The sequence below is a fragment of the Notolepis coatsorum genome (genome assembly GCF_963971535.1).
Source record: "Notolepis coatsorum genome assembly, chromosome: 6".
Classification (NCBI taxonomy): domain Eukaryota; kingdom Metazoa; phylum Chordata; class Actinopteri; order Aulopiformes; family Paralepididae; genus Notolepis; species Notolepis coatsorum.
The window spans coordinates 7,309,013-7,336,947 of NC_140170.1; the positions used below are offsets into that span (position 1 = coordinate 7,309,013).

The 27,935-nt window shown below is 44.4% G+C and overlaps 1 protein-coding gene across 1 annotated transcript in view; it reads left to right on the forward strand.

The window, feature by feature from the left end:
* Positions 1 to 412: 412 nt before the first annotated feature.
* Positions 413 to 27,935, forward strand: part of tmigd1 (transmembrane and immunoglobulin domain containing 1) — a gene marked incomplete at both ends in the record, with an annotated part of 31,421 nt that continues 3,898 nt past the window's right edge. Inside the window, 3 exons of the mRNA XM_084317123.1 lie at positions 413 to 425; positions 6,396 to 6,707; positions 18,702 to 18,986. Coding sequence (XP_084173249.1) covers positions 413 to 425; positions 6,396 to 6,707; positions 18,702 to 18,986 — 610 coding nt within the window. The remainder of the gene's footprint in view (positions 426 to 6,395; positions 6,708 to 18,701; positions 18,987 to 27,935) is intronic.

Consider the following 27,935-nt stretch of genomic DNA (forward strand, 5'->3'; position numbering starts at 1 on the left):
GGATTCAATGTCCCTGTTGACATCGCTGGTGGCCATTATTCAAACAAAACGACTCTCAATCGCTGTCAAACTAAATGATGGTGTGCAAAACTGTTTAGAGTTTTTGGACATGTGTGAGATTATGTGCAAAATAAATATCCTTTAGTTCCCCTTTAACCCTTTCACTACCACACTACAGAAGGTTAACCCTTTCACTACCACACTACAGCCGGTTAACCGCCTGTAGTGTGGTAGTGAACGGGTTAACCTTCTGTAGTGTGGTTGTGAAAGGGTTAACCCTTTGTCGCGTGGCAGTGAAATGATGAACCTTCTGTATTGTCGCAGTGAACGGGTTAACCCTTTGGTAGTGTGGCAGTGAAAGGGTTAAAAGAAAGCATTGATCAAAAGCCAAACCGCATTTGAGGAACACAAGATGGAGATGTTAGGTGAACACTACGTTATGTAAACTACATTTCTTTGTTATTATTTAGTTCCCTTTTCATTTTCATACTTTCAGTTCTAGAATTGAAAAAGAAAATCCAAATAAATGCATTTTGATAATAGAAGGACACACTCAGAGAGATGCCGACAGTACAGGGCAAATCCTGCAAATGTCTCCCCCATCTGGGTAAGGGGAGGTACTGCATGTCAACAGTCCACTACTCTGGACTCTATCGCAGTGTTGGTTACACCCACCTGCACCTGTCAGCCAGCCTTTTAACTGATGCTCTCTCTCTCTCTCTCTCTCTCTCTCTCTCTCTCTCTCTCTCTCTCTCTCTCTCTCTCTCTCTCTCTCTCTCTCTCTCTCTCCTCTCTCTCTCTCTCTCTCTCTCTCTCTCTCTCTCTCTCTCTCTCTCTCTCTCTCTCTCTCTCTCTCTCTCTCTCTCTCTCTCTCTCTCTCTCTCTCTCATGTCATTCTACAGCGATCTAGACTATAGGACCATTGCTGTAACCTATAGGTCTCCATGTTGCAAAATGTAATTACATTTTTAATTTTTTTTCTCCCTGTCCCAATTTAGTCGTTGTGCCAATTCCCCCCCTCCCCTACGTGGTTGTTGTACGCATGTTCTCCTACGATACGTGCGGCGACTGCCAGTGACTTCTTTTCACTTGGCAGCGAGGACTCTCATTGGTGAAGTGTAACGCGTGGGAGGGCACGCTATCTCCACCAAGTGGAGACCTGACCTGTAGGCATCGCTGTCCACAACGCCAGATTCCCACCCACCAGCTTCCCACCCCCTAATACTGCCAATTGTATTAGTATGGTAGCAACGCCGAGAGCTGGGCTCAAAACCCAGCATCTCCTGCGTTGGTGACGAGCGCAATCTCCGCTACGCCACCCTGACCGCCTCAAAATGTCATTCTGTCAGTAAACTTTATACTTAATTAAAGACTCTCTTTTCCGCCTGAGATCTGGTCAAATTATTCCATGTCAGTAGTCATTATTTGGTCCGGTGCTTGTGACATAGCAGTCTGTAGACTGCATGGCAGGATTACAGGCCTGACTGAAAGCTTTCCACGCTCTTGTTAGTCTTGTCAGGTAGAGGAGAGTGATGGATTGATCACACACACACACACACATAGGCCTACACACAAAAACAAGATATCAATGAAAACATGTTTAGAACTCGAGTTTGGATTCTAGGCTTGGGGGGGAAAAGAAAAAGAAAATAATAATGACCAGTAGGGATGTTCGATATTGGCTTTTTTACCGATATCCGATATACCGATATTGTCCAACTCTTAATTTCCGATACCGATATCAACTGATACCGATATATATGCTGGGTCCCCCCCCCCCCCCCCCCCCCCCCAAAAACTGAATAATTTCAGGTAATTAACATTACATATCTCTTGTCGTGGAATTAACACAACATTATGCATACTTTTGACAATAAATAAAATAAGAATTTGTTCTTACTTGCTTGCCTGGGTAAATAACGGTTAAATAAATGTAAAAAACCGATACCGATCATCTCCGATATTACATTTTAATGCCAATATCGGTAGGCCGATAATATCGGACATCCCTAATCACCAGCCATGTTTTTCCTCTCTCTCTCTCTCTTCAGGTCGACTGAAGGACTTCTAGCTCAAAGATGTTGAAATCCTCTCTGCTCCAAGTGCTGCTCTACTGTTCCATCCACATAAATGGTAAATGGTGCATTTATATATCTCTTTTATCCAAAGCGCTTTACCATTTGTTCCTCACATTCTACCAATTCACTCACACATTCTGTGCAAGGTGCCGACCTGCTCATCGGGAGCAATTAGGGGTCTTGCTCAAGGTCACGTCGATACGCTGCCCGTGAGGAGTGGGAATCTAACCTCTCTGGATGGTAAACTATGAGAAAAGGAACTTCTTGCAGAGGTCACTCTGGACAGTTTTAACATGTCCAGAGTGTTACTGTCAGGTGAAGGTGTCAGGTGAAGGCTCGCTCTAGTCTACCTCACCTACCTCACCTCGCCCGCGGGGGGGCGGGGCGCTCTCTCGTTGTCGGAACACAGTGTGAGAAGAGCATTTATGCAGGTGAACACCAGGAAGGCTGCGGGCCCAGATGGTATAACAGGACGCATACTTAAGTCCTGTGCAAACCAGCTTGCCCCGGTGTTCACCGCCATATTTAATCAATCCCTGGCGGAGTCAGTAGTCCCTGCCTGCTTCAAGATGTCTACCATCATCCCTGTACCGAAGAAACCTTCCCCAACATGTCCAAATGACTACAGACCGGTGGCACTCACCTCTGTGGTCATGAAATGTTTCGAGAGGCTGGTCAAGGACCACATTTGTGCCTCTCTCCCCAGTGATATGGACCCTATGCAATTTGCATACAGGACAAACAGGTCCACTGACGACGCGGTCTCCCAGGTACTGCACAGCACTCTCTCCCACCTTGACCGTCAGAAGGGGGGCTATGTGAGACTGTTGTTCATTGACTACAGCTCAGCGTTCAACACCATAGTCCCCACCAGACTGGTGGACAAGCTGATCGAGCTAGGTCTGAGCTCCGCCCTGAGCGCCTGGGTACTGGACTTTCTGAGTGAAAGACCCCAGGCGGACGCTGAGCACGCTCACACACTAGCAGCCACTTTAACACTCATGCCGCACACACGCACACTTATGGCCAGAGGAAAGGCCACTTTAAATTAGTATAACATCAGGAACAGTGTATTGCACTACTAAAGCTACCTAGCATGTCCTATATGCTCTGTAAATACTATGTACAGATACCGAGATGGCACACCATGTACCTGTTTATATGCACTGTTGTTGTTATTGGATTCTATTAATATGTTGTACCACTGTATTTTTATTGGATTCTATTATATGTTGTACCACTGTATTGCACATCGTCGCGGGCAAGACCAGCCGCATTTCATTGTATACCTGTATGCCGTGACAATTAAAACTCTTGACTTGACTTGACTTGACTGAAATGTGAGGTCAATCTGATGGAGAGGCGCAACAAACACTGGTATTTGTTCATCTTTAAGGCCCTTATTGGTAAGTTACCTCCTTATACTACATCATTATTGGTAAGCTACCTCCTTATACTACATCATTATTGGTAGGTTACCTCCTTATACTACATCATTATTGGTAAGCTACCTCCTTATACTACATCATTATTGGTAGGTTACCTCCTTATACTACATCATTATTGATAAGCTACCTCCTTATACTACATCATTATTGATAAGCTACCTCCTTATACTACATCATTATTGGTAAGCTACCTCCTTATACTACATCATTATTGGTAAGCTACCTCCTTATACTACATCATTATTGATAAGCTACCTCCTTATACTACATCATTATTGGTAAGCTACCTCCATATACTACATCATTATTGGTAAGATACCTCCTTATACTACATCATTATTGGTAAGCTACCTCCTTATACTACATAATTATTGATAAGCTACCTCCTTATACTACATCATTATTGATAAGCTACCTCCTTATACTACAGCATTATTGGTAAGCTACCTCCTTATACTACATCATTATTGGTAAGCTACCTCCTTATACTACATCATTATTGGTAAGCTGCCTCCTTATACTACATCATTATTGGTAAGCTACCTCCTTATAATACATCATTATTGGTAAGCTGCCTCCTTATACTACATCATTATTGATAAGTTACCTCCTTATACTACATCATTATTGGTAAGCTACCTCCTTATACTACATCATTATTGGTAAGCTACCTCCTTATACTACATCATTATTGGTAAGCTGCCTCCTTATACTACATCATTATTGGTAAGCTACCTCCTGATACTACATCATTATTGGTAAGCTACCCCCTTATACTACATCATTATTGGTAAGCTACCTCCTTATACTACATCATTATTGATAAGCTACCTCCTTATACTACATCATTATTGGTAAGCTACCTCCATATACTACATCATTATTGGTAAGCTACCTCCTTATACTACATCATTATTGGTAAGCTACCTCCTTATACTACATCATTATGGGTAAGCTACCTCCTTATACTACATCATTATTGGTAAGCTATCTCCTTATACTACATCATTATTAGTAAGCTATCTCCTTATACTACATCATTATTGGTAAGCTACCTCCTTATACTACATCATTATTGGTAAGCTACCTCCTTATACTACATCATTATTGATAAGCTACCTCCTTATACTACATCATTATTGATAAGCTACCTCCTTATACTACATCATTATTGGTAAGCTACCTCCTTATACTACATCATTATTGGTAAGCTACCTCCTTATACTACATCATTATTGGTAAGCTACCTCCTTATACTACATCATTATTGGTAAGCTACCTCCTCATACTACATCATTATTGGTAAGCTACCTCCTTATACTACATCATTATTGGTAAGCTACCTCCTTATACTACATAATTATTGGTAAGCTACCTCCTTATACTACATCATTATTGGTAAGCTACCTCCTTATACTACATCATTATTGATAAGCTACCTCCTTATACTACATCATTATTGATAAGCTACCTCCTTATACTACATCATTATAGGTAAGCTACCTCCTTATACTACATCATTATTGGTAAGCTGCCTCCTTATACTACATCATTATTGGTAAGCTACCTGCTTATACTACATCATTATTGGTAAGCTACCTCCTTATACTACATCATTATTGGTAAGCTGCCTCCTTATACTACATCATTATTGGTAAGCTGCCTCCTTATACTACATCATTATTGGTAAGATACCTCCTTATACTACATCATTATTGGTAAGCTGCCTCCTTATACTACATCATTATTGGTAAGCTACCTCCTTATACTACATAATTATTGGTAAGCTACCTCCTTATACTACATCATTATTGGTAAGCTACCTCCTTATACTACATCATTATTGATAAGCTACCTCCTTATACTACATCATTATTGGTAAGCTACCTCCATATACTACATCATTATTGGTAAGCTACCTCCTTATACTACATCATTATTGATAAGCTACCTCCTTATACTACATCATTATTGGTAAGCTACCTCCATATACTACATCATTATTGGTAAGCTACCTCCTTATACTACATCATTATTGGTAAGCTACCTCCTTATACTACATCATTATTGGTAAACTACCTCCTTATACTACATCATTATTGATAAGCTACCTCCTTATACTACAGCATTATTGGTAAGCTACCTCCTTATACTACATCATTATTGGTAAACTACCTCCTTATACTACATCATTATTGATAAGCTACCTCCTTATACTACAGCATTATTGGTAAGCTACCTCCTTATACTACATCATTATTGGTAAGCTACCTCCTTATACTACATTATTATTGGTAAGCTACCTCCTTATACTACATCATTATTGGTAAGCTACCTCCTTATACTACATCATTATTGGTAAGCTACCTCCTTATACTACATCATTATTGATAAGCTACCTCCTTATGCTACATCATTATTTTATTATAACCTATGGAACCCGTTCTAGTGACTGGCTGGTCCTTAATGTCCCCTGAGTTTGCTCTGAACAGGGTAAAATCTGCATTTTGCTCTGATGCCCCTCTAGCTCATGGAATTAACTCTTAATGTCCTTAAAGCTTGAGATCCTCCCCTCTGTTGCAGAGTTTAAAACCTTGATCTCCAGCCGTCGTCAATCAAGTTGTACGTGTTTTAATGAATTTGTTATCCTTGATCTTTGCCTCGTCTTGTTGTCTCTTTGTTATTATTTGATGTCTATTTCTGTATGTACACTCGCCGTGACTGTAAACAAAGAACCTCAGTTGCCTTTCGAGTTTAAATAAAGGTTTATTTCCCCCATATCTCTCTCTCTCTCTCTCTCTCTCTCTCTCTCTCTCTCTCTCTCTCTCTCTCTCTCTCTCTCTCTCTCTCTCTCTCTCTCTCTCTCAAGGCCTAGAGATCCAGTCCGCTCCGGCGGCGAGCGCCGGGGGGCTCCTCTGGACGGAGCTGGACGGCACCGTGTCCCTGACCTGTCTGTCCGCGGGGGGCGTGCCGGGGGCCGGGGGGGCCGGGGGGGCCGAGGAGGACGACGAGCTGGTCTGGCTGAGGGACGGCTTGTTGGTGCGACTCCAGGAGGGCAACAGGGTGGGCAGCAGCAGGCTGTGTGTGTCTCCCGTCACGCGGCGGGACGACGAGGCCACCTTCACCTGCCAGCTGAAGGGAGATGCCGGGGTCAACTCCTCCGTCACCCTGAACGTCACCTGTGAGTGTAATGAAGGACGTTTATGAATGAATGGAAACACACCCGCCGTGTGGACCTAAGGCCTCTGCATGCTACAGAAACTTCAAAGCAACTGCAACACAACATCGACAAAGCAACGGTGTTGCAGACATTCTGCCTTTATGCTTCTGCAACATCGACGCGCAAAGTTAGTTTAACTAAAGTTAGTTTAGGTTCGTGTTAACGTTAGATAATGTACAAAATAAACTTATTTCCGGTGCTTTTAGACGTCGCTCTTTTATTTTGAAATCCCCTGACCGGAATTGTTATAGTGTCTGTTTGTTGCTAGCAGCTTAACTTCTGTTGCCCGTTTCTGTGCTTTTCGAGCTAACGTAACATTAGTCTCCAACGGAGAGGAGAGAAAGACCTCGGCTCACATGCAGCTCAAAGTACTACCTGTTGGAATAAATTAATTGATTGATGTTTAACTTGTCCCTGTGTGTGTCCAGTCATTTCGACTAGCAAAAACGTTGTATTTAACGTTACCTCAGGATACCATTGTATTTAGTTGGTTAGCTATGTAGCTAATGTGGATAGCATTTTGAATAGCACCAATGCTAGCTGGCTGGCTACAGCTTTATTTACTAAATTATGGAGGCTTTTTAATCGTCAAGGTAAGAGAGGATTTGTCATGATCAACTGAAGGCCTGTCTGTCCGACATCTCCGCCTGGATGACGACCAACGACCTCAAACTGAACCTAAGCAAAACAGAATTGCTCCACCTGCCGGCCAAATCCTCCGCCCTGACCGACCTTTCCATCACAGTCGAGAATGCAGCTGTGACCGCGTCCCCGACCGCCAAGAACCTTGGTGTTGTCCTCGACGACCAGTTGAACTTCTCTGCTCACATCGCAGCGACAACCAGAACCTGCCGATTCCTCCTGAGCAACTTCAGAAGGATCCGCCCCTTCCTGACAAAAGAAGCCACCCAACTCCTCGTCCAATCAACAGTCATCTCCCGCCTCGACTACTGCAACGCACTGCTCGCTGGCCTCCCGGCCTCTGCCACTAAGCCTCTTCAACTCATTCAGAACGCAGCGGCCCGCCTGATCTCAAACCTACCGAAGTCGGCCCATGTCACCCCACTTCTTAGGGACCTGCACTGGCTCCCCATTGCTGCACGAATCCGCTTCAAGGCCCTCGACCTAGCATACCGTGCGGGAAAGGGAACCGCTCCCGCCTACCTCCGGTCAATGGTCTCTAACTACACACCCTCAAGACCCCTACGCTCTGCATCTTCTGGCCGCCTCAGACCTACTCCTATCCAAGCTCCGGGAGGGTCATCAAAGAGAAGTCGCCTATTCTCAGTCCTTGCCCCACAATGGTGGAATGAACTACCCACCCCAGTTAGGACAGCCGAAACACGTCCAATCTTTCGCCGTCGACTAAAGACGCACTTCTTCAACCATTATCTAAAAAAAATTAAAATAACTAACCTTACTGTCATGCACTTGTCCTAATAAACTAACCTACACTGTAGCACTCAACACTTTGATGAACATTGTTGCTCAGCTGATAGAGTTGTGCCCTTCCTGATGGCTTGTCGTACAGAACATGTAAGTCGCTTTGGATAAAAGCGTCAGCTAAATGACTAAATGTAAATGTAAATGTATGAAGGCGTATGCTATGGAACAATATGCGCTTGGGTTTTCAGAAAAAGGCCAGCTATGTGACACTAATTATTTAGCATCAACGCTGGCTGGTTACAACAATGGAGGATTGGTATTCTCTGCGGGACCAATATTATTCTTTGACAGCCCCGCCCCCATTAGCTAACCAACCAATCACTGCTACGCAATATCAACGCAACGGTTTAGATTAGATTTGGGTGAAAGGTACGCAACATCCTCACAACACAGTCTACAAGACCCTCGCAAACAACCGCGTTGAAATCGCGCTGATGTTGTGTTGAAGTTGCTGTAGCATGTAGAGGCCTTTACAGAAAGAAAAGGGGGAAAAAAATCACAAATGTACATATTCAAAGCAAGCTCACACACAAAATTCAAAATCAACGACAGAAAAAAAGGAATAGGCTGAAGCACGTGCTTATTTTTGCCTATCCTTTACAAATTCTTAAAAAACGAAATATATTTTAATATAAGAAAATGTTTATATGCTACAAGATATAATTTCTCTCTTTTTTTAAACAAATGTTTGATGTTTTACTCAACTGTGTTATTAATTATTATGAATTATTTTATCCTTTAAAGGAAAACTCCAACATTTTGGGAAATTAGCTCATTTGCCATCTACCCTGGAGTTAGACAAGAAGATACATTTTTCTTCTCTGTGCATGCAGTAGGAGTAGGAAGACGTTGGGAACTAGGCTAATGGAGGAACCTACTTCCAGTGACTGACGCTAAGCTAGGCTAACGGTACGCGTCTTCCTACTCCTACTGCATGCACAGAGAAGAAAAAGGTATGTATCTTAACACTCCAACATTTTGGGAACCCAGGAGTTAGACAAGAGGATGCATACCTTTTTCTTCTCTGTGCATGCAGTCTGAGTAAGAAGACGTTGGGAACTAGGCTAATGGAGGAACCTACTTCCAGTGACTGACGCTCAGGGCGGCCTGGGAGAGATGCGAGGCCCTGTGCGAGATTTAACGCGAGCCCCCCCCCCCCCCCCCCAAAGGTTAAAAAAAAAAGAAAAAAAAATTATATATATATATATATATATACATATATATATTTTTTTTTATACAGTCAACATATTCTTAAATAATAGCGCTGCCCGAGGCGGGGCATGATACAGTCAACATATAGCAAAAGAGAGAGCAAGAGAGAGCTCCTGTTCTACAGTCAATATACAGTGTACAGAGAGAGAGAGAGAGAGAGAGAGAGAGAGAGAGACACATTGGAAAGAAATTGAAATGCTATTTGGCCCTAAACAGAGAGTACACAGTGGCAGAATACCTGAGCACTGTGACTGAAGATCCTTGACTATACAGACTCAGCGAGCACAGCCTAGCCATCGAGAAAGGCCGCCATAGGCAGACTGTGTGTGTTAGAAAGAGAGAGAGAGAGAGAGAACATGTGTGTTTGTCATGTGTGTGTGTGTTAGAGAGAGAGCATGTATGAGAGATCCAAAAGGACAAAGATCAACACTTAAATCCAAGAGAGAGAGAGAGAGAGAGAGAGAGAGAGAGACACATTGGAAAGAAATTGAAATGCTATTTGGCCCTAAACAGAGAGTACACAGTGGCAGAATACCTGAGCACTGTGACTGAAGATCCTTGACTATACAGACTCAGCGAGCACAGCCTAGCCATCGAGAAAGGCCGCCATAGGCAGACTGTGTGTGTTAGAAAGAGAGAGAGAGAGAGAGCATGTGTGTTAGAGAGAGAGCATGTATGAGAGAGAGAGAGAGAGAGAGAGAGAGAGCATGTGTGTGTGTGTTAGAGAGAGAGCATGTATGAGAGATCCAAAAGGACAAAGATCAACACTTAAATCCAAAGAGAAGAGGGTCTATACCAGAGAAACCAAAGCAGCAAGGAGCCAATGGCCGACATCAGCTAAATAGGCTAGCCAGGTACTGTGACACCAGGCCACACACAGCTTTGGCCAATGGCCCAACGCTACCCAAGCTACACAAACGACCAAGACATTCACACACAGCACATGTCGTATCTCCAAATGTTGTGAAGTAGCATATATTGCCTGGAAAAAAACATTGTTATTAACAAAACATTCGGGAGGGGAAGGAAGGAAGAGTGGGGTAATGTCATGACATTTTCATTAATCTTACCTGCACCAAGGAACGCAGGGCGAAAGGCCGCAACACAGGTCTCCACATTGACGAAAGGCCTCTCGCTGGCGGGACAAAATAAGCCAGAACCCCCTGCTATTCTCACGGCTAATGTCAATGGTCGACTCGTAGCACAAGCTAACAGCTAACTCTAGCCTAGGCTAACACAGCAGATAAAAACGGACTACATATCTTTCATCTTAATGTAAATAGCCTCAGGCACAAACTGGCAGAAATAAGAAATCATTTCAGTAGCGGAAAGGTAAACATACTATGTTTCTCAGAAACCAAACTGGACCCATCAGTAACAGACCCGGAAATTGAATTAGAGAACTATTCTTTAGTCCGCAATGACAGGAACAGGCATGGAGGAGGTGTCTGTATGTACATCCATCAAGACACCAAATGTATTAACCGTACAGACCTAGATCATGAGGCTATTGAAACTGTTTTTGTAGAAATTCTATTTGAAAGGGCTAAATCTGTTCTAGTCGGCACAATTTACAGACCGCCAGACCAAAATGGCTTTTATGACGTGTTGGATGAGTGCTTAGCTGGAGTTGAGGATACAGAAATTATTCTTATTGGGGATTGGAACACGGATATGCAACAAAAAGATGCACCCGTCTTCAAATCCTACAATAGGTTTTGTGATCTGCACGGCCTCAGCCAACTAATCACACAACCCACACGTGTGTGTGAGTCAACTCAGACTACCATTGACCTCATCCTGACCTCTGACAAGTCCAAGATCGCCAATAAAGGGGTTATAGCATGCGGGTTAAGTGATCATTATATGATATTCTGTACCCGCAAAAAGCTAAAACAAAAGGCTGGCTGTCACAAAACAGTCACATCTAGAGACCTAAAAACCTACTCTAGCGAGGCCTTTAACCTTGAACTGGAAGGTCTGGACTGGTCAGATGAGCTCAATGGTACACTGGTTGAAGAAACATGGCTTGGCTTCAAAACCAAATTTTCAACGATACTAAACAACATGGCCCCCCTAAGAACCACCAGGGTAAAAAATCGCGCTGAGCCGTGGATGCACGCTGAAATACTGACCGCTATGAAAACCAGAGACAAAAAATGCTCTGAGTTTCGTAAAAGTCAGTCAAAGCTTAACATAAGCACGAGCAGTGAACTCCAAGCCCACGTGACTGAACTCAAACTGCAAAGAAACAGACTAAGAAATGATGTAAACTCCATGATCAAAACAGCAAAGAAAAAATTCATCAATGACAAAACCGAGGAAAACAAAAACAAACCGCGTGAACTTTGGAAATTACTCAATAACCAACTAGGCTGCAGTAAAAAACTTAAAACCAGATTCTCAAACATAAACATAAAGACGGACAACACGCTCATCACAGAAAAGCTGGATGTAGCCAATTACTTAAATAGTTTCTTCACAAACATAGCCACAACACTGGTAAACAAACTACCCTCCCACTCAGGGCATTATGGGGTAGAACACATAGTAGCTTACTACAAAAACCTAGGGGTCCACAAAGACGACTTCAAACTGGAAATGGTAACAACAGATGAGGTACTCAAAAAACTGAGCGCCCTCCAACCTAACAAGGCCACTGGCCATGACAACATCCCCTCCAAATTCCTCAGAGACTCAGCAGCCGCCATCACCCCAGTCATCACACACATAATAAACCTCTCTATAAAACAGGGACACGTCCCCAAGGACTTCAAAATAGCGAGAGTGACCCCTCTGCACAAAAAAGGCAGTAAATTAGACCCAGGCAACTACCGCCCTGTTTCTATCCTTACCTCCATCTCGAAAGTCATGGAAAAAATTGTATACGAACAGGTCGAAAAATACCTTGCGGAAAAAAATCTAATCTACGAATTCCAATCTGGCTTCAGAACATCCCACTCCACTGACACATGCCTTCTCTATTTAAACGACCACATCAAACAAGAGGTGGACGCGGGCAAATACTGCGGCATGGTCATGCTGGACCTACAAAAGGCCTTCGACACTGTCAATCACACCATTCTGATTGACAAGCTAAAAGCAATTGGTTTTGATAGTCTATCAGTGAGCTGGATGCAATCCTACCTGGAGGGGAGAGAGCAGATGGTGGAGGTAAACGGTACCCTATCCCCCCCCCCTCACAGTAAACTGTGGTGTTCCACAAGGAAGCATACTAGGTCCGCTACTGTTCCTAATTTATGCAAATGACATGTCGTCAGCTTGTGACTGCAACTTGTTCCTGTTTGCGGACGACTCAGCCCTGCTGGTCTCTGACAAGAACAAATTACAGGTTGAAAAAACCCTCAGCTCAGAACTAAGCAAAATCTGCATATGGCTCGCTGATAACAAACTATCATTACACATGGGCAAAACAGAGTCCATTCTCTTCGGTTCAAATAACAAACTCAGCAAGACCGACGGCTTCTCAGTTACAGTGGGTGACAATATTGTCACAAGGAAAGAAGATATTACCTACCTGGGTTCCATCCTAGAGGCAAATCTTTCCTGTGACAAAATGGCATCCAATGTAATAAAAAAAGTCAACCAACGAACTCGTTTCTTGTACCGGATCTCCTCACTGGTAAACAAGAATACCCTGAAGACTCTAGCAGGAGCACTCATTCAAGGGTACTACGACTATGCTTGCACCTCATGGTACCAAAGCACCTCAAAGGCGCTAAAAACAAAATTACAAACATCTCAAAACAAACTGGTCAGACTACTGCTTGACCTTACTCCTAGAACCCACCTCACCCCTGCCCACTTTGACAACCTAGGATGGCTTAGAGTAGACGACAGAGTACAGCAACTTGCAATGGGCCTGGTCTACAAGATACACTACACGACCAAGGTACCCATGTACATGACTAAATACTTCCCAAAGGTCAGTGAATACCACGATCACAACACCAGAGGGAGCTCCACAAATCATGTTAAACCCAGATTCGGCTCAAACAAGGGACTAAACACGTTTCGCAATTATGCCACATCAATGTGGAACGCCCTACCCAAAGCTGTAAAGGAATGTGAATCACTACCCACTTTCAAAAACACTCTCAAAAAACACCTAAGGGAGACTGCAACTCGAAACTGGCCCCTGTAAATGTCCGAACACAACCCCCGCCAACACCCCCCCCCCCCCCACTCCTACCCCCCCCCCCCCCCCCCCCCCCCCAACCACCTCCAATGTACAGTCCCACCCCCACCTACCCAATCCAATGTACAGTTTCTATGCCTAATGTATATACTCTTTTCTTTCTGGACTCTTTTTGTATCACAAATACAGTACTGTAATTGCAAATCTGGTATGTCATAAATGTATAGATGTAGCAGTACTGTCTATCTGTATGTCATGTATGTCATATATGTTACGATGAATTGGAAATGGGGGACCCTGGTGGAAACAAGACGAAAGTCTTTCTCTGGTCTGCATCCCCTTAACAATTGTATGTATTGAGCTGTACTGCACTGTACCCATTCTGCAATCTGTTAATAAAGTTTTCATTCATTCATTCATTCATTCAACTGATAGCATCAAAGTAACGTGCGCAGCCGGCAGCTAGCCGGCAGCTAGCTACGACGTTAGCTACCGGCTGCGCACGTTACTTTGATGCTATCAGTTAGCCAGTTAGCTCAACCCGGCTATCGCTAACCATTAGCTAACGCACTACCACTGAAACTACAACATGAGAAAAGCAATACAGGCGCTGACACCAGGCCACACACCGTTAGCTACTAACTCCATACTACAACAGGCTACAGCTAGTCGACCAGTTTGGCTCCAGAGAGAGAGAGAGAGAGATAGGTCCACGGCGGGAATATAATAATAGGTTGACTCACCATAACGCAGTATCAATGCCAATGGTAAAGTTGGAAGGAGACTTTCTTGGCCCACGGTGTAATTTCTTCTGATCCATGCTGCTTTTGAAAAGACATCCACTGGCTCCTCTGAATAGCGCTGAATTAGATCATCCCTCTACCTCGTGTGTCTTCTTCTTCTTCTTCTTCTTCTTCTTCTTCTTCTATTTGGTGTATTACGGCGGACGGGAGAAGAGCCCGGAAACACTATCCTAAAATCTGTAGAGCAGCAAAGCCGCAGAAACCGGAAAACTGCAGTCTGCAGAGCCGCAGAGGCAGGAACAAGTCAGACACATTCTACAAACGTGTCTAATGTGAAATATATAAGCATATAAGCAAAACTAGATTTTAGGTCTGTGATGAAAAAGGGCCTCGCGGGAAGGGGGGCCGCGCAAAAAAAAATAAATAAAAAATGTGCGAGGCCCCCCTTCCCGCGAGGCCCTGTGCGACCGCACTGCTCGCACACCCCCTGAGGCGGCCCTGCTGACGCTAAGCTAGGCTAACGGTGCGTGTCTTCCTACTCCTACTGCATGCACAGATCTAGAAAAAGGTATGTATCTTCTTGTCTAACTCCAGGGTAGATGGCAAATAAGCTAATTTCCCAAAATGTTGGAGTTTTCCTTTAAGGCTTTTTTAAAATCTCCCCTGAGAAGTACACAACTTCAACCCGTCACTAAGGCTATTCCACCATTTAACTCCCAAAATTGAAACACATCTAGCTTTTACATTAGTTCTTACCTTTTTACATGTTTTAAGAATACATAACCCTCTTAAATTATACTTTCCTTCTCTTGGTTTAAAGAGACAAACATACAAATAGTTCTGTTACGAGCTTGCAACCAAAAAGGGAGACACGGGGCGCAATTTAAGAAGTAACAAACGGGAATTTATTGAAATCTAACTATAGAAAGTGTGACAGACTCTGGGGTGTTACGAGCTGTCACCAGATTGGATTTAACAAAACACACACGGCACTGAGCAGGAGTGTTGTTGAGGGCTTCAAAGCGAGCATAGAAGTCATGCAGGTGGTTCAGCGGAGTGGTGTCACTGTCGCAGGGTTTGTAGTCTGTGACAGTCTGAATCCCCCGCCACAGGCTCCTCCTGGTGTCTCTGCCGTCACTCAGGCTACGTTTAGACGGAGAGAGTCTGAACAGAAACCGCAAAAGTCGTCTTGCGGTCTCACCTTTAATTTTTGCGTTTAGACTAGCGTTTTGGGATGGAATTCTCCGTGCAGACGAGGCTGTAAAGACTCGAGACGACGGAGCCCCGCTGTCACACGATTGGCGCATATGTCACATGACGTTCTGTGAAGACCCGCCCTACTCTGCCTCTGATTCGCAGACTGTGGGTGGGGAATGTGATTGGACCAAAGCAGAGTCACTCACAGACAGTGGCTCCAGTCATTAATAGTTGCGATAGCCGCGGGACAGATTCTTGTGTATTTAAAAGTACTGCCAATGTAGCCTTCAGGTGATCGCCATGGATAGAATCAGACATGCTTTGTTTACGCTTCTAGGCTACTGGCGCATGCCTGTGATGTAGGCAGTACGCGCGACGAGAGCCTTGACAACCCTTTCGTCATCGTTTTATGCGGTTTGACAGTTTAGATGAGAGCGCAAAGGTTTATCGTTTCTAGGAATTCCACCCTGGAAGGTGGTCTCACTTTTTTACGGTTTCACCCCGTAAAAACGCCGTTTCCGTATAAACGAAAGGCACATCCGAAATTTTTTTTTTGCGGATTCACCTGCTAGCGTTTCCGTCTAAACAGGGCCTCAAAATCGGTGCTCTCTCCTCCTGACTGTTGTGAAACAGCTGCGTGAAAGAGAATGTAAAAGAGAATTATCTGGAAAAAAAAGGGTCGAAACCCAATTGACTTCCATTAACAGTCATTAGAGACCAACAAATCGCTGCTGGCGGAACAAAACCTCGTAACTCCATTTTAATTAAAAAATTTTTATATTTTTTTTTATATCAACTCAGTAGATCATCCTCCATGTGTGTGTGGTTTTACAAAGTCTACACAATGGGAAAGCATTAAACCAATCATCTGATCTGTCTAAACCTCGTAACTCTATTCGCCCTCAAATCTGTGTTCGTTTTTTTCATCTGCTGAAAACTTGGGTTTTTGGAGTTACGAGGTTTTGTTCCGCCAGCAGCGAAATGCTAATATTTTCTATTTAAACTATATATTTTGGATGTACTGACAGGTACTGATGGGTATAAACGACTAACAACGACTAAAAACACACTTCTTCAATCATTATCTGAAATAAAAATTAAAAAAGGAGAGAAAAAAGAAAACAAACCTTCTTACCGTCTTCTACTATCGTGCACTCTTCCACTAAATAATCGTCCTTGTCTGTATTACTACCTACTGTACTAATATGACTACTGTACGCACTCAACACTGCAGCACTCAAGTTTAGTCTAGTAGATAGAGGGGGGTATCATGCACCCCCCGGAAATATACTTCTAACCAGACTTTCTAGAATGGATTTTTTTTTTAGAAAGATTATAGGCTATGTTAAAAATTTATCATTTATATGCAAATTAATGATGCGATTATCAAAAAATCGCAAAGAAATCAGTTTCATATATCTCAGCTAATATTGCAGATAACTGAACAAATGAGGTGTCTAGACCAGAGCATGTGAGCGGATCGGCGCGGGCGAGAAATCCGCTCTTCGCACTAGACGGCTTGTTCCGCTCCGCTAATGTTGACCCCGCCCCCAAGTCGCTCTCCGCTCGCTCACCGCTCACCTTCATTTACGAATCAAGCGCTCCCCGCTCCACATCGCTCCACAGCTCGCTCTGCAGATTTTTTTTTTTTTTTTGGAGCATGATGTAAATTAGCTTGATTTGACCAAACTACAACAGTCTACACCCCCTGGGCCCCTTAACAATTGTTTGTATTGAGCCGTATTGTAATTGTACCCATTCTGCAATGTTAAATAACGTAATATCCATTCAACTAGCTCTACTAAGCGATGGTAGCTAGCCTAGCCACAATGCTATGGTCGCTGCCATTCACGTTAGCATGTAAGCTAACGACAACAACAATGGCGGAATATACTTTGGTCTAGCAGGATGTGAGTGACGGTCCACCCTTCTCATTGGTTGAAAATGGCCTTCATGTTTGTACATCGCCACCTGTTGCTTTGGCATTGTACTACATGTATATTACATCAGTGTTAAACCACTGTGAGCGGCCCGGAGCGGATTGGAGCGGAGGAGAACTCTCGCTCCAGAAGTCGCGCCGACCCATTTTAAAACCCACTCCGTCGCTCACGTCAAAATCCCCCGCTCCGCTCCCTGCGCCGCTCTCGCGCCGCGCCACTCACATGCCCTGGTCTAGACCCATGTTTTGAGGGTCAAAAATCACAATAACACTATCCCTAGAGTGATCACATGTTTCTATGTAATTTGCCTATGCAAATCTGTGCCATCAATACAAAATAATCAAATTTTTACCAATTAGTTGAGTAGGAAAGCGGATACTATCATGCACCCCTGGAAATATATTGTTAACCAACCAGTGTTTCTATTGGAAACAATGTGTAGAAAATGATAGGCTGTGTTAAAAATGTCTCATGTATCATTTATATGCAAATTAATGACGCCATCGTGAAAAAACGAATGTCACTATTTCAGCCAATATTGCAAATAACTGAACAAGTAGGTTGTCTAGAGTAGACCCATATTTTGACGGTCAAAATCATAATAAAACTATTGCCAGAATGATCACCTGTTTGTGGCAAACTAGTATGCAAATTAGTGGCACCTTTACAAAGAATAAAGCATTTTACCAATAAAGACACATCACATTGTAGATGACTGAACAAAAAAAGATGTGGACTCATGTTTTGAGGGTTAAAGATAGTAATACAATTTCTGAAGTGGTCACATATATCTCTGGCATGCTTATGTACAAGAGTGCTGCTTTCAATGCCATTTCTTACATAGGTCTACATGTATGTAATACGGTAAACACGTCCTCTGTTCTGGATATCTTCTTTGTTGACACAACATTCAAGTCTTTTTTTCTATTTGTATTTTGTGCCCTAAACTACTAATCATCATCATCATCATCACTAAAACAATTGTCAAAGTCTATCTCTTCTATCTCCGTCTCTTACTCCGCCTCATCACACTCGTACTCTCCATCCTCCTCATCCATCCATGAACATTGTTACTCAGCTGATAAAGTTGTACCCTTCCTGCTGACTTGTCGTACAGAACCTGTAAGGCTTGATAGGCTATTATTATTAACATGTATTACTAATTAATAATAACTAACTAACTATTATTACTAATATTAATAATATAGTGGCTGTAATATCCCTTTTAACATTCAACTTGTGATCCTCGCTTGGCCAGATGCCCCACTGCCTTCTGGGATGCAGGAGGTGACGTTCGAAGAGGAGGCGGGACTTGTACTGGAGTGTGACGTCCGTGCCAACCCCCCTGTCTCGGTGTCATGGCGACAAGATGGAGCTCTCCTGGATCTATCGGCCGGCGGCTTCACGGTGACCAATGACGGCTCAGTGTCCCGGCTGACAGCAGACAGCGTGGCCAGGGGTTTACACCAGGGGGCGTACGACTGTGTGACGATGTCTCCCGTCTACGGGGACACCACAAAGTCCTTCCGGGTCACGGTTGACGGTACAGTGAACACTTTTTTATTTATTTATTTATTTATTTATTTATTTATTTATTTATTTATTTATTTATTTATTTATTTATTTATTTATTTATTTATTTATTTATTTATTTATTTATTTATTTATTTATTTATTTATTTATTTATTTATTTATTTATTTATTTATTTATTTATTTATTTATTTATTTATTTATTTATTTATTTATTTATTTATTTATTTATGGTTTATCTTTTTTTATTAGAAGAATTTATGCAAATGTATACGTTCCAATTTTACATTTTCATTTCATTTCAAACCTTTATTTATACTCGTGAAAGCACTGAGGTTTCCCTCATTTACAGTGATGACGAGTTAACAAAGGACACAAATATCATAACAGTTAATAATTACAATGAATTACAATTACTACAATGATGGATTAAAAACAATTACATGATGCAGTACATAGGTCAAGTGCAATGCCTTTAAACTCCATGAATGACGGGAATGTTCCGAGCTTTGTTGACATGCTGAGCGGGCGGGTTTTTCCAAGCCAGCACTGTCAGCACTGTTAGCACTGTCACTCACCTATAAGGAAACAACCCCTCAAAACGTACAGAAGGGCTCCAGAGGCGTATTTAGACCACTATCACTAGGGCACGTGCCCTAGTGATGATCATCTGTGCCCCAGTGATGAAAAAATAAATAATTTTTTTTTTTTTTTTTTTTTTTTTTTTTAACAAATGTTTTTTATTTTCCCTTTTTTAACATGATCAAATGATCATTTAACATGATCAAATAATTATTATAATATTTTTTACTTCGCTTTGAAATATTATAGTGAAATATTTTGCACTGCATTTATCTTGTTGAAATCCTCCAACAGGCTCTTTTTTGTAAGTTGACTGGTTTGCACACCAATAATACAGTGCAATAATAGAATAGTAGAATAGATAGTAAAATTATGCAATAGAATGGCCAGAGTAAAATAGTGCTACAGTACAATCAACAGCGGGGTGTATTAGAAGGCTATGGTGAAGAGGTACGTTTTTAGCTTATTTCTGAAAATATTAAGAGATCTAGCTTCCCTAATGTCCATAGGTAGTGTGTTCCATAACTTTGGTGCATAGTTAGCAAAGGCTGCATCCCTGATTTTCTTTAGACTGTGGCTTGGAACCTTCAATAGACCAGTAGTAGATGATCACTTACTTGTAACTTCGGGTTTGATCCAAGGAGTAAGTTGCCCCATATTGCTCTGTAACATTTCTCTTTTTGTTATAGGACCGACTAGTAGGATTTCAGTTTTGCCCTCATTTAATTTTAGGAAGTTGTTCGTCATCCATTTGTTTATTGCTAAGAGACAGGCGGAAATGGAGTTTATAGCTGTGTGATCATTTGGTTCAGCGGAGATGTACAATTGTGTGTCATCTGCGTAACTATGGAAACATACATTGTGCTTTCTAATGATGTCTCCTCAATGTTCAATGTTCAATGCAATGTTCAATGCAAGTAAAGCACTTTAAACTTTAAGTATGTCTAAATGCTTTATTGACTATATATATAGTAACTGTTCCAAAATGCATAGATTTCTATGTATTTTAGGGGTTTGGGTGGCTAGCTCTTTTTAATTAATATAAATGTCAGATTGTTTTATTTATTTCATAGATTTCTATGCATTTCAGGAGTTTGGGGGGCTGGCTCCCCAAAATAATTAAATAACATAACCCTAACCTAACCATAAAACCGAAATAAAGTTAAAAAAAAATAGTTACAAAATCCACCCATTTTCGCCCACAAACCGGCCAAAACCGGCCAAATTTTTTCCTTCGTAGTTGTTGGTGCCCTTCTGTGCCCTACTGGAGTGCTGGGTCTAGATACGCCCCTGAAGGGCTCTCATATCTGTTTAACATACAAATTATACATCTTCCATTTCATTCCCCATTCCTATCCCCTAACTAACCCCACCCCATCCCACCCAAGGAGAGCGACAACAAACATACATAATAATACACATGAATAAAACATTTAAATAATTAAACATAAATACGGATGTGACGGAAAAAACAATGCAAAAAGAAATTAAGTAAAATTAAAAGAAATAATAATAAAAAGAATAATAATAATAATTAAAGAAAAAAAAAATATATATATAATAAATAAATAAAACAGTAATAATAATATATAATATAAGTACTACTCTCCATTCTGGTAGCATGTTTTCCAGATAGTTATACAAAAAGAATAATAGAAAGTAAATTTAACACCCTCAACGGTCGGTCAGTGAACACTTTTGATTTATTTAACCTTTATTTATTAACCAGGCAGGTAAATTAAGAACACATTCTTATTTACAATGACGGCCTGGACGGAGAGGAAGAGGTCCCCTCGAAGGGTAACAGGGAGAGGGGACAAAAAAATGCAATAGAATAGAAAAGAGACAGATGATACATACTGTACATCACAGAGGTAAGGGAAATTATTAAAACACACATCAAACAAACAACCAAATAAAATTACAAGTCAAGTCAGCTTTATTTATATAGCAAATGTACTATGACTAAAAGCCAAACCAAAGTATGTAAGACATGAAGCAGAACAGACAGATTACAGTTAAAGGCTGGGTGACAGTTGCAGGTATGTAAACAACTCTGTGATAATAATAATAATAATAATCTTCATTTATATAGCACCTTTCATACACGGAGTGCAGCTCAAAGTGCTTAACAGAGACACGTCTTCTTTAAACAAGCCAAGAAGAAAAAAAAATAAAAAGAAAAAAAAAATAGTAACACAGTAAGTCAAGAAAAAACAAGAATACCATAAGCTCAAAATAAATGCTGCAACACTCCCAGACGTACCCCACGCGAAGGTAAGGAAAAACTCACTAAAACCTAACAATAGGAAAAAATGCTCCACAGGCAATGTGGAGGAGAGAAACCTTAGAAGGGCCAATTCAAGGGGGGATCTCCCTTCTTAGATGTCGGTGATAATAGTGTTGCATGTTGCATTAAAAAGAGGCGAACAGCTGGTAAGCATGCACCCATGTGTGTAGTGAAACACAGATGAGTGCATGCGATAGCAACTGAACATTTTGAAAATTTGTATATAGAGCTGATAGTGATAACAACTGAACATTTTATAAGATTAAAGATAGAACTGATAGCGGCTCCAGCCGAGAGAGCAGGGGTGCATCCTCCCGGGACGTTCCACACTCCGGCCACCACTCCGAGACAGCTGAAGATGGCCGCATCCCCCCGGCCATCACGGGACGTCGAACACTCCGGCCACCACCACGAGACAGCCGGAGACAGGGGGGCACGCAGAGGGGCCAGCAGGGGTCGCATCCTGGGTGGGCGTCATCACGGGACGTCCAGCACTCTAGTCATCACTCCGGCCGGCGATAGGGAGACAGGGGGGCACGCAGAGGAGGATCGCATCCTGGGTGGGTGTGGGTGGGTGTCACTCCAGGACAGCCACCCACAGGGAGACGGGGAGACGGGAAAGGCGTTAGACTGCATGCGTGATTGTGATGGTGATGGGCAAACATAGCAATAGATTTATACATGTGGTAGCATATATGAATTAAGCATATTTTGTGAATACAATAGAACAGTCAGTTTTGAGGAATTGCCTCGTTGTAGGTGAGTGATACTGCTGGCCCGATGAGACTGACGTGCAGCATGATATGAGAGCCCTTCTGTACGTTTTGAGGGGTTGTTTCCTTATAGGTGAGTGACAGTGCTAACAGTGCTGACAGTGCTGGGTTGGAAAAACCCGCCCGCTCAGCATGTCAACAAATTAAAACTTTTTTTTATTTTTTTTTTATTATTTTTTTACTTGGGATTTTAAAATCAGCTAAAAGCAGACCATCTGGGCCTATCACGGACCATCTGGGCCTCTCTCTCTCTCTCACGGACCATCTGGGCCTCTCTCTCTCTCACGGACCATCTGGGCCTCTCTCTCTCTCACGGACCATCTGGGCCTCTCTCTCTCTCTCACGGACCATCTGGGCCTCTCTCTCTCTCTCACTCACGGACCATCTGGGCCTCTCTCTCTCTCTCTCATGGACCATCTGGGCCTCTCTCTCTCTCTCACGGACCATCTGGGCCTCTCTCTCTCTCTCACGGACCATCTGGGCCTCTCTCTCTCTCTCTCATGGACCATCTGGGCCTCTCTCTCTCTCTCACGGACCATCTGGGCCTCTCTCTCTCTCTCATGGACCATCTGGGCCTCTCTCTCTCTCTCACGGACCATCTGGGCCTCTCTCTCTCTCTCACAGACCATCTGGGCCTCTCTCTCTCTCTCTCTCATGGACCATCTGGGCCTCTCTCTCTCTCTCACGGACCATCTGGGCCTCTCTCTCTCTCTCACGGACCATCTGGGCCTCTCTCTCTCTCTCTCTCATGGACCATCTGGGCCTCTCTCTCTCTCTCACGGACCATCTGGGCCTCTCTCTCTCTCTCACAGACCATCTGGGCCTCTCTCTCTCTCACGGACCATCTGGGCCTCTCTCTCTCTCTCACGGACCATCTGGGCCTCTCTCTCTCTCTCACAGACCATCTGGGCCTCTCTCTCTCTCTCACGGACCATCTGGGCCTCTCTCTCTCTCTCACAGACCATCTGGGCCTCTCTCTCTCTCTCACAGACCATCTGGGCCTCTCTCTCTCTCACGGACCATCTGGGCTCTCTCTCTCTCTCTCTCTCTCTCTCTCTCTCTCTCTCTCTCTCTCTCTCACGGACCATCTGGGCCTCTCTCTCTCTCTCTCTCTCTCTCTCTCTCTCTCTCTCTCATGGACCATCTGGGCCTCTCTCTCTCACGGACCATCTGGGCCTCTCTCTCTCTCTCTCTCTCTCTCTCTCTCTCTCACGGACCATCTGGGCCTCTCTCTCTCTCTCTCATGGACCATCTGGGCCTCTCTCTCTCTCTCACGGACCATCTGGGCCTCTCTCTCTCTCTCTCTCTCTCTCTCTCTCTCTCTCTCACGGACCATCTGGGCCTCTCTCTCTCTCTCTCTCTCACGGACCATCTGGGCCCTCTCTCTCTCTCTCTCTCTCTCTCTCTCTCTCTCTCTCACGGACCATCTGGGCCTCTCTCTCTCTCTCTCTCTCACGGACCATCTGGGCCTCTCTCTCTCTCTCTCTCTCTCACGGACCATCTGGGCCTCTCTCTCTCTCTCTCATGGACCATCTGGGCCTCTCTCTCTCTCTCATGGACCATCTGGGCCTCTCTCTCTCTCTCTCTCTCTCTCACGGACCATCTGGGCCTCTCTCTCTCTCTCACGGACCATCTGGGCCTCTCTCTCTCTCTCATGGACCATCTGGGCCTCTCTCTCTCTCTCTCACAGACCATCTGGGCCTCTCTCTCTCTCTCACGGACCATCTGGGCCTCTCTCTCTCTCTCACGGACCATCTGGGCCTCTCTCTCTCTCTCTCACAGACCATCTGGGCCTCTCTCTCTCTCTCTCTCTCTCTCTCTCTCTCACAGACCATCTGGGCCTCTCTCTCTCTCTCTCTCACGGACCATCTGGGCCTCTCTCTCTCTCTCACGGACCATCTGGGCCTCTCTCTCTCTCTCACGGACCATCTGGGCCTCTCTCTCTCTCTCTCTCTCTCTCTCTCTCTCTCTCTCTCACGGACCATCTGGGCCTCTCTCTCTCTCTCACGGACCATCTGGGCCTCTCTCTCTCTCTCACAGACCATCTGGGCCTCTCTCTCTCTCTCTCTCTCTCTCTCTCACAGACCATCTGGGCCTCTCTCTCTCTCTCTCTCTCTCTCACAGACCATCTGGGCCTCTCTCTCTCTCTCACAGACCATCTGGGCCTCTCTCTCTCTCTCTCTCTCTCACAGACCATCTGGGCCTCTCTCTCTCTCTCTCTCTCTCTCTCTCTCTCTCACAGACCATCTGGGCCTCTCTCTCTCTCTCTCTCTCTCTCTCTCTCACAGACCATCTGGGCCTCTCTCTCTCTCTCTCTCTCTCTCTCTCTCACAGACCATCTGGGCCTCTCTCTCTCTCTCTCTCTCACAGACCATCTGGGCCTCTCTCTCTCTCTCTCTCTCTCTCTCACAGACCATCTGGGCCTCTCTCTCTCTCTCACGGACCATCTGGGCCTCTCTCTCTCTCATGGACCATCTGGGCCTCTCTCTCTCTCTCACGGACCATCTGGGCCTCTCTCTCTCTCTCACGGACCATCTGGGCCTCTCTCTCTCTCTCTCTCTCTCTCTCTCTCACAGACCATCTGGGCCTCTCTCTCTCTCTCTCTCTCTCTCTCTCTCACAGACCATCTGGGCCTCTCTCTCTCTCTCTCTCTCACAGACCATCTGGGCCTCTCTCTCTCTCTCTCTCTCTCTCACAGACCATCTGGGCCTCTCTCTCTCTCTCATGGACCATCTGGGCCTCTCTCTCTCTCTCATGGACCATCTGGGCCTCTCTCTCTCTCTCTCTCTCTCATGGACCATCTGGGCCTCTCTCTCTCTCTCACAGACCATCTGGGCCTCTCTCTCTCTCTCTCTCTCTCACGGACCATCTGGGCCTCTCTCTCTCTCTCACAAACCATCTGGGCCTCTCTCTCTCTCTCACGGACCATCTGGGCCTCTCTCTCTCTCTCTCACGGACCATCTGGGCCTCTCTCTCTCTCTCACGGACCATCTGGGCCTCTCTCTCTCTCTCTCACAGACCATCTGGGCCTCTCTCTCTCTCTCACGGACCATCTGGGCCTCTCTCTCTCTCTCTCTCTCTCACAGACCATCTGGGCCTCTCTCTCTCTCTCTCTCTCTCTCTCTCTCTCACAGACCATCTGGGCCTCTCTCTCTCTCTCTCTCACAGACCATCTGGGCCTCTCTCTCTCTCTCTCTCACAGACCATCTGGGCCTCTCTCTCTCTCTCTCTCTCTCTCTCACAGACCATCTGGGCCTCTCTCTCTCTCTCATGGACCATCTGGGCCTCTCTCTCTCTCTCACGGACCATCTGGGCCTCTCTCTCTCTCACGGACCATCTGGGCCTCTCTCTCTCTCTCATGGACCATCTGGGCCTCTCTCTCTCTCTCATGGACCATCTGGGCCTCTCTCTCTCTCTCTCTCTCTCTCATGGACCATCTGGGCCTCTCTCTCTCTCTCATGGACCATCTGGGCCTCTCTCTCTCTCATGGACCATCTGGGCCTCTCTCTCTCTCACGGAACATCTGGGCCTCTCTCTCTCTCTCACGGACCATCTGGGCCTCTCTCTCTCTCTCTCTCTCTCTCACAGACCATCTGGGCCTCTCTCTCTCACTCACGGACCATCTGGGCCTCTCTCTCTCTCTCACAAACCATCTGGGCCTCTCTCTCTCTCTCACGGACCATCTGGGCCTCTCTCTCTCTCTCTCACGGACCATCTGGGCCTCTCTCTCTCTCTCACGGACCATCTGGGCCTCTCTCTCTCTCTCTCACAGACCATCTGGGCCTCTCTCTCTCTCTCACGGACCATCTGGGCCTCTCTCTCTCTCTCTCACGGACCATCTGGGCCTCTCTCTCTCTCTCTCTCTCTCACAGACCATCTGGGCCTCTCTCTCTCTCTCTCACGGACCATCTGGGCCTCTCTCTCTCTCTCACGGACCATCTGGGCCTCTCTCTCTCTCTCATGGACCATCTGGGCCTCTCTCTCTCTCTCATGGACCATCTGGGCCTCTCTCTCTCTCTCACAGACCATCTGGGCCTCTCTCTCTCTCTCACGGACCATCTGGGCCTCTCTCTCTCTCTCATGGACCATCTGGGCCTCTCTCTCTCTCTCACAGACCATCTGGGCCTCTCTCTCTCTCTCACGGACCATCTGGGCCTCTCTCTCTCACAGACCATCTGGGCCTCTCTCTCTCTCTCATGGACCATCTGGGCCTCTCTCTCTCATGGACCATCTGGGCCTCTCTCTCTCACGGACCATCTGGGCCTCTCTCTCTCACAGACCATCTGGGCCTCTCTCTCTCACGGACCATCTGGGCCTCTCTCTCTCATGGACCATCTGGGCCTCTCTCTCTCGCGGACCATCTGGGCCTCTCTCATGGACCATCTGGGCCTCATGTCAAAGTCACAGAAACTAATTTAAAAAATGTTTAATTGGGATTTTAAAATCAGCTAAAAGCAAGAGTATAAAAATATGTCTTGAGCTGTGCTTTAAAGCTATCCACAGAGGCTGCCTGTTTTATATGTAGTGGGAGATTATACCACGCCGTCGGCCCATAGAAACAAAAAGCTGCTTCGCCATATTTTTTATATTTCATTGTAGGCACTTCGAGCAGGTCCGCACTAGAGGACCTGAGGGGGCGGTTTGGAACATATCTATGTAAGCAGTCGCAGAGATAAGATGGTGCCAGACCATTAAGAGCTTTAAAAACAAGCAGGAGAATTTCAATCCTAAAGACAACCGGGAGCCAATGCAGTGAAGCTAAAACTGGAGTAATATGTTCCCTCATCTTAGTTCTAGTTAAAATTCTGGCTGCCGAATTTTGGACAAGTTGTAATCTGTCAGTTGTTTTCTTTGGAAGGCCAGAATAAAGTGCATTACAATAATCAAGCCGAGAGAAAACAAAAGCGTGGATTAGCGTTTTTGCATCATCCAGGGACACATAGGCTCTAATTCGTGCAATATTTCTAAGATGAAAGAAGGCAATCTTCGTGACATGATTAATGTGTGTATTAAAATTCAATTCAGAATCAATAATAACCCCCAGGTTCTTTACTGCAGTGTTATTTTCTACGTTCAGGTTACCCAGTCTACTTTTTATCAGTTCTCTCTGCTCACTAGACCCCACTATGAGAACTTCTGTCTTATCCTCATTTAGCTTGAGAAAATTCTCACTCATCCAGCCTTTTATGCTGGACAAACAGGTCAACAGCGGGTATAGAGCACAGGGCTCGTCTGGAGCTACGGAGAGGTAAAGCTGGGTATCATCAGCATATAAATGGAAGTTAACTCTATGATTGGTAATAAGTCCACCCAGC